The 12307-nt window shown below is 42.6% G+C and overlaps 1 protein-coding gene across 2 annotated transcripts in view; it reads right to left on the reverse strand.

Moving 5' to 3' along the window:
* The window catches only part of nova1 (NOVA alternative splicing regulator 1), a 50140-nt gene that overhangs the window by 26474 nt on the left and 11359 nt on the right, over positions 1-12307 (reverse strand). Inside the window, exons 1-2 of one of the 2 annotated variants that reach the window (XM_038272102.1) lie at positions 6939-7503; positions 4755-4898 (exon numbers count right to left, since the gene is read on the reverse strand). In XM_038272102.1, the coding sequence (XP_038128030.1) occupies positions 4755-4898; positions 6939-6942 (148 nt within the window). In that variant the 5' untranslated portion in view covers positions 6943-7503. Of the gene's footprint in view, positions 1-4754; positions 4899-6938; positions 7504-12307 lie in introns of those variants that run through there. The other variant, XM_038272101.1, reaches the window with a different exon arrangement.

A 12307-nucleotide genomic window follows, 5' to 3' on the forward strand; every position in this document is an offset into this window, starting at 1 on the left:
AAACTAAAGGAATAAATCTGTATTTTTCTTTGGGTATGCTGGTCTGACCGGGTATGCTTATCTGACAAACACCGCTGACTTCAAAGTGTCAAAGTTTGGGTATTACTACAGTAGATGCTTTCTTGACGCATGAAAAGCACTCGATCTGATATTCTTTTTCATTGTAAAGAGAGACACTTTGCTAGAAACTCTGAAATTGCTCACAGAAAATTTGACAGTTTCACCTTAAGTAAAAAGTAAAAAAAATGTAAGAAAAAAAAATGCTGAAAGTTTGAAGTGGTAAAATGAGAAAAGGTGAATCTACATTTTTTTCTGGGTCAGAGCAAGTTCTCCTGGATTCAGACGCCATGCAGATTTCCTTTCTCACCGTTTAAGATTTTAAGTGGAAAAAAATAAGTATTTGAAGACTCTGCTATTGTGTAAGTTCTCCCACTTAGAAGTCATGGAGGGGTCTGAAATTGTCATCATAGCTGCATGACCACTGTGAGAGACATAATTTTTTTTTAACTCCAGAAATCACTATGTATGATTTTATAACTATTTATTTGTACGATACAGCTGCAAATAAGTATTTGAACACCTGATAAACTCAATGTTAATATTTGGTAGAGTAGCCTTGGATTGCACTTACAGGTCAAGCGTTAAACGTTTCTTCTAGATTTTCACCGGGTTTGCAAACACTGTAGGAGTGATTTTGGCCCACTCCTCCACACAGATCTTCTCTAGATCAGTCAGGTTCCTGAGCTGCTGCTGAGAAACATAGAGTTTGAGCTCCCGCCAAAGATTCTCTGTTGGTTTTAGGTCTGGAGACTGGCTAGGCCACACCAGAACCATGATGTACTTCTCCCAAAGCCACTCCTTGTTGAGTGCTTTGAGTCATTGTTATGCTGGAAGACCCAGCCTCCACCCATCTTCAATGCTCTAACTGAGGGAATTAGGTTGCTCTCCAAAATCTCGCAATACATGGCCCCGGTCATTCTCTCCTTAATATAGTGCAGTTGCCCTGTACCATCTGCAGAGAAATACTACCACCATATGCTACCACTCCCATGGTTCACAGTAGAGATGGTGTTCTCGGTAAAATACTCATCATTCTTCTTCCTCCAAACATGGTTAGTGAAATTATGAAAAAGTTTTATTTTGTTCTGTCTGATCACATGACTTTTTCCTACGACTCTTCTGGATCATCCAAATGGTCATTGGCAAACTTAAGACGGGCCTTGACATGTGCTGGTTTAGGAGGGGGTACCATCCGTGCCATACATCACTTCAAACCATGACGCCTTAGTGTAATACCAACAGAAACCATGGAAACGGTGGTCCCAGCTCTTTTCAGGTCATTGACCAGCTCCTCCCATGTCATTCTGGGCTGATTTCTCACCTTTCATAGAATTATTGAGACCTCCTGAGGTGAGATCTTGCATTGAGCCCCAGTCCAAGGAAGATTGACAGTCATGTCTAGCTTATTCCATTTTCTCCAACAGTGGACTTTTTTTTAATCAAGCTTCTTGGCAATTTCCCCGTAGCCGTTTCCAGCCTTGTGGAGGTGTACAATTTTGTCTCTAATGTCTTTTGACAGCTCTTTGGTCTTGGCAATGTTAGTAGTTGGATTCTACTGACTGTGTGGGGTGGACAGGTGTCTTTATGCAGCTAACAACCTCAAACAGGTGCATCTAATTTAGGATAATAAATGGAGTGTTGGTGGACATTTTGGTTACATTCACACTGCAGGCCTTGAGGCTCAATTCCGATTTTTTTGTGAAATCCGATTTCTTTGCTTTGCCGTTCACATTCCCAAATATATGCGACATGTATGTGATTTCCTGTGTGAACTGCATTCATACAACCGATTGTCCCACATGCGCAGTAGAGGACGCAATGACGTCACAAGCCAGCATGCTCTGTGTTTACAGAAGTAAACATGGATAGTAGTGATGGGACGCATCTACTGATCTTTCCCAACCTTAAAAACTCAATCTTTTCAAGATGGTTAAACATAAATATTGCTCTCAGCATTATTATTCGTCATAGTTGTTGTTTTTCTTGCCACTTCTAAGTAGCAAGACACAGAATAGTGACCTTTGTCGGGTATTAATGGTGTACAGGTCGGATGAATGCATTGGAAAAAATTGTATCTTTGCTGTTCAGACAGCCATGAAAAGATCCGATACAGGTCGCATTTGGAACAAAAAAATCAGATTTGGGTCACTTCAGGCTGCAGTGTGAATGTAGCCTTAGAAGGCAGACTAACAGGTCTTTGAGGATCAGAAATATAGCTGATAGACAGGTGTTCAAATACTTATTTGAAGCTGTATCATACAAATAAATATTTTTAAAAAAATTACATTATGACTTAAAAAAAAAAAAAAAGATTAGTGCACATTAGTGGACATGCCCCTATGATGACAATTTCTGACCCCCCTATGATTTCTAAGTGCGAGAACTTGTATGTTCAAATACTTATTTTCCTCACTCTATATCCCATCAAAACCATTTCAAGGTGAGTCTGCATTGAGGACAGGTTCTCATACAGAAGTTACTCTGCCTTTCTGTAAACATCCAGCTTTCTGCAGGCTAATCGAGCTCCAAACATGCTACAGGCTTCCAAGGTCACGTTACAAACATTTATACAGACATGAATATTTGGTTATGAAAAACTACAGGATCAAACAGTCCTTCATCATATGCTGATAGAAAGTCCTTTCTCTCCAGATGCTGCCCCTTTTCTATATGTTGCTGCAATAAAGGCTTCTATGGACGGGTTCAGGCTTGTTACGGACCAGGTAAAACGTCATCGGTCATTTGACACGCTAACACTGCAAATGCTCCAAGCTCTGTTATTATCATTGTCTGGGCACAAATGCTGCCTTGTTATTAACAGTAACACTTTCTTTGTACACCAATAACCATGTAATAACATGGTAATAACTTAGCCAATTACACTATATTACTTGGTAACAAGAAGAAACTTTATGGAGAACTTTGGTAAGTGCTGTCAGACTTCTAAGATTTCAAACAGCTATTACCAGGTAACTCATTAATTTCACCGACAGCAATAAATTAATGTGTTATTATCTAGTAAAATGCAGCGTATTACTTGGCATATAACAAAAAATCTAACCTAGAATACTGCAAGCCAATCTTTTTAACTAAACTCTTAGTTTAGTTAAGAAAATCTAGAGTTCAGTTTTATAATGATTTATTTATCTGATCATAATTACACTTTACTTTGTGAGCTGTTAGTAGGTGGTGGCCATAAACAGAAACCGTTATGTGGTAACCTAATGGGAATTACCCACCAAGAGTCTCCTTGTTTCATAGTAACATACAATTATAACAAATACATGCAGGGAATTAATTTTAAATTACTTTAATTTTGAAGTAATTACCAAATAAAGCTTTTCTTGTTACCAAATTATATAATGTGACTTTCTTTGTTATTACCATGTTATTACATTGTTATTGATGTATTGTAAAAGAAAGCGTTACCTGATTAACGTTGTCTGGGCAACCACAATGTTTTTACGTCATGCAGCAACGTTTAGCCAATCATATAGCGAAACGTGACTGAAACGCCTGTTTGACGTCATTAAAATCTGAAAATAAAAACAAGGACGGATCTATGGTATTTAGTATGATGAGTGCCCCCAAACATATAGCAGCCTTTAAGCAATAAGGTTCTGGGTTCAAATCCCTCCTGGGGCCTTTCTGCATGTCTCTTTGGGTTCTCCTGGGTTCTCCATCCTGCTCCAACTGTCCAAAAGCAAGATTGTGTCTTTCTGAACTGTCCTGCATGGATAAGTGGTATTATTTCAGCAGAAGGGGTTATTAATTCAGCTTGAATTAATAACCCGTTCTGCTGAATTGAACTGAGCTATTTTTAACACAAATATCCAGAAAGTTTACACATTATAACATTATTATTAAAATTATAGTGAAAATTATAGAGGTATAATAAGATATAGGATGATATTAAAAGCATAAATGTGGCAAATGTTTCATTAGCTGTGAAACAAAACAAAGCAGAAAATGAAAGAAACATTGCTGATAGGAATCATAACTAACTGCTGTAGTTTTGCTTTAGGTTTGACCAACCAGTTGGATGAACCTATGTTCCCTTTGTTTTAGAACAGATGATAGCGTCCACCACCACCACATGAGGACATCTCCATGGTTATCGCTCTATGGCAGCCATGTCAAACTCTTCCTGTCCTGTTTCTGTACCGTTTAAAGCAGGCATCCCCAAGTCGGTCCTGGAGGGCCGCAGTCCTCCAGGTTTTAGAGGTTTCCTGCTCTAACACAGCTGATTTACATTGATATTTAATTAACAGGCTTTTGCTGAACTGCAATCATTGCAATCAGCTGTGCTAAAGCAGAGAAACCTCTCAAACCTGCAGGACGGCAGCCCTCCAGGACCAACTTTGGGGATGCCTGGTTTAAACCGTTGTACCAACCAGGATAGCAGATGATATAATGTATGATGAGACAGAGAACTGGAGCTCAGCTCTTACATTCTCTCTAGTTTGCTCTACGTCATTTAGCTCTGATGCTAAGGAAAGCGCCCCGGCGCCGAGTAGCTGACTAAAATCAGCTGCTGTGGGGATCTGTGTGCTACCAGTCAAACCAACACGCTAAGATGAGACCAGATTCGCAGATGCCGGATATTTATCAAGGTCATCCCTCTTTTACTGCATGAGGACCCCCCACCCCCCCACACCTTACTAAGACCCTCTAGTTTTGGGGCTCCGTCTTACCGGGGTAGAAGTCTTTGGACTTGGACAGCTTAATGGTGGCACCCGTCTCCTTCTGCAGCTGTACAATGGTCTGGCCACCCTTGCCAATAATAGAGCCGGCTGCATAGCTGGGGATCAGCACCTTCAGGAAGTACTCACCCTCCTCTGGGAGAAGACACACAAAGAGGGAAAAGGGCCACATCATGTACAGCAGCTATAAAACAGGTCATTTACACTAAATATGTGGGGGAAAAAACACCAAAGCATTAAATGTGTGTAAATGACTGAACATAAAAAGGTTAATAATTCCTGAAGAAGAAGCTCTAGATAGTCAGAGTACTTTTACATCTCATCAGAATGGTGGCATGTTCCGTGTCCTGTCCCAGATTTTCATGTAGAGTAAATGATGACCTCCTTTCTGGTTTGCACAGGTCTAATTTTAACCATTTTCATGGAGTTCTAATAAATACCCATCCGTGCCTAGTGTGAGTAATCCTGCTTTATGCAAAAACTAAAAACAAGGAATCTGAGGCACAAACTGTCAGGACAAAACACAATTATATTCAACTCCTCATCCAAGCAGCTCATGAATAGCCGCGCAGAATTATCCTCAGTAATTAGCCGACGTGTGGAGGACATATGGGAAGCAATCCTGCAGATTTGTTCAAAGAGTATAGAGCCAAAACGGTTTAAATCTCCTGCATTTAGGAGGGGCTTTTGTGGTTTAAAGTGGCTTTTAGCAGTGGCTGATTGACAGAGTCACTGTGCAGAAAATCTTTCACCCCTTAGCTTGGAAAAACTCCTCAGAATCTGATTGAGTGGAAACCACAGAGAAGCAATGGGCCACAATGTGCCCGAAACGTTATAGACGAACCGAAGAAAAGGGCCTAAAGCCACGCAACATCCAGATGACGTCACGGAGAAGATGCAACACAGCAGCACACTACAACTTCAGCACAGACACAACCATCTTCTCCGCATGCTGATATGGATGCAATGACGTCATGTTCATCCTTCTTCCCTTCCCAAAGGGATGACGTCAGCAGAGCGGAGCAGGGACGTTACCCAGCGCCGTTCTGTACACGGCTCCTCTGCTTTCAGGTTGGACATTAGACGGTGTCAGCTGTCGCAGTCTGTCAACGGGTCACCGCTCAGTGTGGACGGAATACTGGAGACGCAGAGGACGGGTGGACACACCAACCTGTTGCTTCTATGATGTGAAAGGACATGGCACTGTGACTTCCATGACAGCTCTTCCTCTTGTTGCATTAACATGCCCCTCATGTTCCATTCAGACGTACGCCCAGCTTCATGAACATCACTGTATTGTTCTGACAAGGATCCTTAAACCAGGGGGGGGGGGGGGGATTAAAGCTAAGGAATAATTCATGTCAAAAAACTATTAATCTTAACGTATCTCATGTAATTGTCAACCGTCTCATCTTAGAGCGCTGCAGTCAGCCCTCTGCTTTAACGTAAAACACAAAATGACCTTGATGGGAAAAATCAAGTAACAGGCTTTAACCGCTCCTGGGCTCTCACTCTCATTTCAGGATGACTGACGGCATGCCAGCAGGAGAGAAATCATCATTGAACGATCTGAATATTCCAGGACCTGTTGTTGACAGACAATCCCCGACCCACTGCGTAACTTTCTGCTCATCTTCAGTCAGAGTGAACCAAGCAGGGGAGGAAGCCGCCAAGACCCCCTCTGTCACCCTCACAGCCACGTTTGGTGTCATTAGTCAATAATTCATTCTGTCCCAGTGTCTGAGATCACAGTAGCAGGTTTTAATAGCGTCATGTGGTAGAGTAAACATGGCAACCTGTCGCCAGGGAACCGGAGCAGTGGGGCACACTGGGAGATGAAGCCAGTGGGGTGTTAGTTCAAACCCTCGCTCTCAGTACTGGAAGGATGGCTTGGAGGAGAGACACGGTTTCTGAGCCAAATGTGTTTAGTTAAGTCACTCAAGGGGGGGTGGGTCAGGAGGAAATGCCTTGTGACCGTCCTCCCCTCCTTCTCACTACCCGTCTAAGTACCCATTCTGCATCTCAATGGACCAACCTGCTCCTGATGGGGAGCAAGGACGGCGGAACAAAAATGAGCCGCAGCCAACAAATGAGCCTAAGACGCCTATGAAACTATCCACGGCGCCGTTTGATGGATAAATTCAACAAGTCAGACATTCAGAGTTTGAAGCTTACCCATTCTGAGATCTGCTGCTTCTAAAGTCCTCTGTCAGATCGCCATCAATGCCGGGGCGCAATCTCTAAAGGGGCTCCTGACGTTAGCCGAGGCATAGGTGCGACGGTGGTGTTGAGGAATGCGGCCAGTCGACCTTTTTTCACCAAGGTCTCATTCATCAGTGGGAGCAGAAAAAGAGATTTCACCGCAGCATCCCGGCCATGCCTGCAGCTGGCCACAGCCTCAATTGTCTGAGAAAATGCTAATGCAGGCTCTGAGTGTTTTCAGTGAAAGACGGCACGCATTGTTCAAGCCTGCTTCGGTTTGAGGAGGGGGGGTCTTCCCTGCCGCATCACCCTTTTCACTGCTCTCATCCATATTCATCGAGTGGCCTGTCCGTCTGCAGCAGCGCGCAGGACTGACAGCCGATGCAGCCAATGGCCGGCCTCCTCTCCTCAGGACGTCACATCCCCACCCCCCCAACGCCGGTCCCAAAAAATGTCATTTTCTCCTCTACTCCGCCTCTTTTGACGCAGCACTATAAAGTACGGCAGTCCATTCACTCGCTGCTCTTAGAGAAAAGTAACAAAGGCGGAGAGGCTGGAGGGGCGCAGGGCTGCAACAATGACCTTCAGCGGAGCCCTGGAAAGGTGCATGGAGAACACAGCCAGACCATGGAGGAGGTGAAGGAGGAGCGATCAGAGGCGGCGTGCTTTACGCCATCAACCCTCCTTCCCTCATTTCCCCCCACCCCCAATCCCTGAGACGGCCATGTTTGAGAGGGCGGAGGGGCTCATCAACCATTGCAAATGGCAGTGCCGCAGAATGGTGGAGGGGGGGGCGATGAAGCCAATCACTACGCCTATAAATCTTCCAGCGAGAGGTATCCTAAGTGAGCGCATCAGGGTGAAAACTGCAGTGTGTTTGTTGGTGGACACGCGGCTCCGGCCTCATTGGACACAATGAAGTCTCTCCGCCTGGATGCTGATCAGTTCTATCAAACCTTTAACATGGTGGTCAAACGGACCCCTTCCAGAAGATTCTAGCAGCTTCCCGATGGACTTCCCTTCCTCTCAGGGTCTATCTGCTTCCTCTTTCCTCTCTACTTTGATTTCATTACCTTCACTTCCTCCGGTTCTGTCTTTCTCTGCCACCTGGCAAATTCACAGTCCGCTCACGTCACATCGCTCTGCAAGGGCACCTGTGTCCTTCTCTCAAAAAACAAATGGCTCAAATAAATAAATAAATTAACAAATGAAAACACAGCTTACATTCCTGTGCCAGCCTCTCCATTAGCAGCATAACGAGATCATAGCCCACCCCTCCACCCCCACCAAGCCAACAACCTTTAGATGCGTGCATTTGCCAGCAACCTGGCCTCCCAGTATGGATCATTTAGAGAGAAAAGGAGTGAATAAAAGATGTAGATCTGGAGGACAGAAGGGCGTAGCTGATAAAAGAGGAGTCGTTTCCCTCATTCAGTGTCCCTGGCTCCTCATGCACAGCCAGTGGGGCTCAGCTTTGAAAGAGCTCAGGCTTTCTTCTCTTTGTGCAACTGCCAGTCATGTTAATGATTAGTTGGAGTTGGAATAACGTGATCAATATCAGATGCAGTCTTGGGGCTGGTGATTACGATGGGGGGTGAGGATTAGTAGGCTGTCAGACAGGCTGCAGAGGACGGACACATCCAACGCAACAATTTCTCCTTTTTTTCAGTTTTGTTTTTGCTCTTCATCAAATTCTAGGAAACAACGACGAACCTTTAGGTTGTTCTGTGTCGTTCTTTCCTTTGCGGCACTTTGCTCGTTTCAGGAGCTAAAACATCAACTCCAAAACAGTTTAGAGGATAAAACCAAAACAGAAGGAAGCTTTTGACCTGAGCAAAAGCAACATTTTCCTGCTCGCTGAAAATGTTATGCAAAATAAAACCACACTGCAAAAAAGAAAAATGTCTTAAATTAAGTGTATTTATCCTTAATCTGAGCATTTAAATAAGATGATCTGCCAATGGAATGAGTGTTTATACTCTTAAAATAAGATGATTGGATAATAGGCACTAGAAATAAGACAATGCAATTGTTTTAATTTTTATTTTAAATGTAAATTTTCTTGTTCCACTGCCAATGTGCCTCATTTACCTCCTCAATTAAAGAAAAAATAAACTTATTTTAAGAAAAAAATTACTTATTTACATTTACATTTTTTGCAGTGCATAAATGCAAATCGAATTAAACGGTTGTTTAATTCACAAACATCCATATTTGGGCTGAAACAATTAGTCAGATTAATCTATTATTGAAATAGTTGTCAACTAATTTATTAATCAATTAATCGTTTACTGAAGTATAGAGACTGTAAACCATACCTTTAGCTGACAGTGACCCAATTATACAGGTGTGACCCATAGACATTATACCAGAATTATCAAAATATATATATAAAAATTTTACATTTAAGACAACAATCTTTTTCTTCTTTACTGCAGGAGGACCCCTACCCCTCTATCCAGAATTTAAGTGGAAAAAATGTTTCACCTGGTTAAATTTCCCAAAAAAACCTTCTTTAAGGAACCTTTGGCAGATTAATAGATTAATCAATTTGCAAAATAATCATTAATTGCAGCCCTAATCCGCACCTATGATTTAGCGTCACCCCTTCAACTCAGCAGGCTTTGAGAAAGCAGAATGAAACCAGAGAACTCCCACACAGGGGAAGGCCCCAACAGCAAAGGTTTGGACCCCCACCATCAGCACCACTTTTTTTTCTGTTCCTTTCTCATTAAAGCTGTAATTTCTCGTTTGTTATTTTTAATGCAGGAAGAAATGCAACAATCCCAACGATAAGATTCGCCACATTGTCTATTTGCTGGCCGATAGCCTTTTTCCTTCAGCCAGCTGACTGACAGTGGGCAGGAACAGCTTGGGGGATGTGGGGGTGTCAATATTTGTGAGACAGTAGAGCCTTTCTAAGGAAACTCATTAAAATGACCTTTAGCCAAAAGCAAACCTTTGGTTTGAGTGGTTTGTGTTCATCTGCCTCCTTCAGAGCTTCTAACCAGCCGATACTGCAGACTGGACCATGATCCCCTCTAGACAGGGGCGGATTTAGGAAACCTGGGGCCCTAGGCAAAGACAGGCAGCAAAAGACCCATTCTACAGATAGAGAAATGTTAATAGAATAGACATCCATTATAGAGATGTCCCGATCCAGGTCTTTGCACTTCCGATCCAATACCGATATTGTTTTTGGACTTCCGATCCGATACCGATACTGGCCGATACCAGCCTATCCGAGCATGTATTTAAGTTTAAGTTAAAGTATTTAGCCTTAGTTGTAAGACTCATGTTGAAAAGGGTTTTAGTACTCTTGATAACATCTAGCCAGCTAAATTAGGTGAGATTGAATAAAACACAATGCTTGGTAACAACACACTTACCTGTTTATTAAGAGATAAACACAAACTGGACAAAATTATGAATAGCAATCTGAAATTGCACAGTGAACAGTAAAACCGTAAACAGTTAACGGTGCAAGTATTACTGTAAGTTTTAATAAAAATGCAAAACAGGGAAACACTGGCGCAAAATAGTGGAATGGATTGTTTCAATCGGCGAAACTGGAAAATACGGACCGGATTTTTTTTTAAAAACTGGATCGGCAGTCTGGATCGGCATTTTACATGCTTTGCCGATACACATTTTTTTTGCCAATATCGGCGTCCCGATCCGACCCAAGCCTAATCCATTATCTGTTCTAGGTTGTGTCCCTCTCTTCTTGTCCCTTTTCTTCTTGTTTTCCTCTCTATGTTTTGTACTCAGCTGACTTTTCATGCTGTCTCTAAAGGAATGAAAGATTTTTTCCAAGCACTAAGCTCACTTAGCTGATTGCTCCTTCCTGTGTTTCCAAAAAGGCCAAAGTAAATAACCCAGTCCTTCTTTTCACTGTAGACAAGCCATGATCTGCTTATCTGTTCTCCATTTTTCATTTGGATGAAATAATAGCTGCATGAATCATGACAGCAGACAAGATAGAGGAGAGCAGGAGGCGGGGTTACCAATCTACTCGCTCTGGAGAGCAGAGTTTGCTGCTTTTAGATGTTGTCTCCAAAGTCTCCAGTAGCAGAAAAAAGTCTCTAGATTTGGCGCTAGGAGCTTTTTAGAAATCAAAGTGCTAGAGGGGTCTGAAAAGTGGCTAAATATAGCGACTAAAGCGCTAAGTTGGCAACACTGCTCTTTGCATGGTTTGTTTTCAAATGGTTTGCTGCTGTCTGTTTGGACCTTTCTGGACATGTGCAGCAAATGGACTGATCCAATATGGTGGACACTGAAGGGGGGGGGATGAGACACACTTAATATTATCAGCGTTATGATGACATTTTAGAGAATTAGAGAATTTTTTTTATCAACAACATAATTAATGTGGACAAATAAGGAATAGTTGCATTAACCAGACATGTAAACACAGTTTTATGGGGCCCCCAGGAACTTGGGGCCCTAGGCACCTGCATAGTATTTCCTAATAGTAAATCCCCCCCTGCCTCTGGATGCTGGAGGGATGGACCAGTTAACCTCTCAGAGCGCAGATCCTTCATTCCTGAACACAGGACAGAACCCGATTCCAGAAACGTCACTGTCTTAATGATGCATCTTCATACCCGATGGAAATGGAAGCACTAAAAGGTTATGTTTCTCTAACGTCTATGGAGCCGCTCTAACACCTGCTAACTGACTGGGAGGACAGAAGGCTAGTGCCGCTCCTGCAGGTGAGCCGCAGCGCCGCATTCATTCTGCTCCTGCAGCTGTCTTAGAGGTGTTAATGGATGACATATGGCGTTTGGAAGTGTTCTAAATCACGGCCTAGTGCCACCAGGGCTCCCTTTGTGCCTCGCAGAAATTTCATTTCTGAGGAGCAGTGAAGTGCAGAAAGGAGGCACTCCGGCTGTCAGACGTATGATCGAACACTGCTGTCACTAAATAAGGCGATGCTGCTGCACTATCTTCCTAGAAATAAGTAAAAAATTAAGTGTATTTAACGTTAATTTGAGCAGATAAATAAGATTATTTGCCAGTAGAATTAGTATTTTGACTACATATGCGCCTGAAATAAGACATTGCAATTGTTTTTCTTATTTTAAATGCAAATTGTCCTTTTCCATTGAAAGAGTCTCACCTACCTCAATTCAAGAACAAGGGCACTTATTTTAAGAGAAAACTATTTAATTAGATTCAAATTTCTGGCAGTGTTCTGCACAAAGTAGAAATCTTGGTAACATATGGGGGGAGAAAAAAAGTTTTTGTGCAGACATCTCATTTGCAGGAAGTTGTTGAGTCGGTTTTCCCTCTGAGCTACGCTAAAATAAGATGGAGATTAGCTGGAAGCCGCCATCAGA

Source organism: Cyprinodon tularosa, unplaced genomic scaffold (assembly GCF_016077235.1).
Source record: "Cyprinodon tularosa strain WSP-4 unplaced genomic scaffold, ASM1607723v1 ctg818, whole genome shotgun sequence".
In the NCBI taxonomy this organism is placed as follows: domain Eukaryota; kingdom Metazoa; phylum Chordata; class Actinopteri; order Cyprinodontiformes; family Cyprinodontidae; genus Cyprinodon; species Cyprinodon tularosa.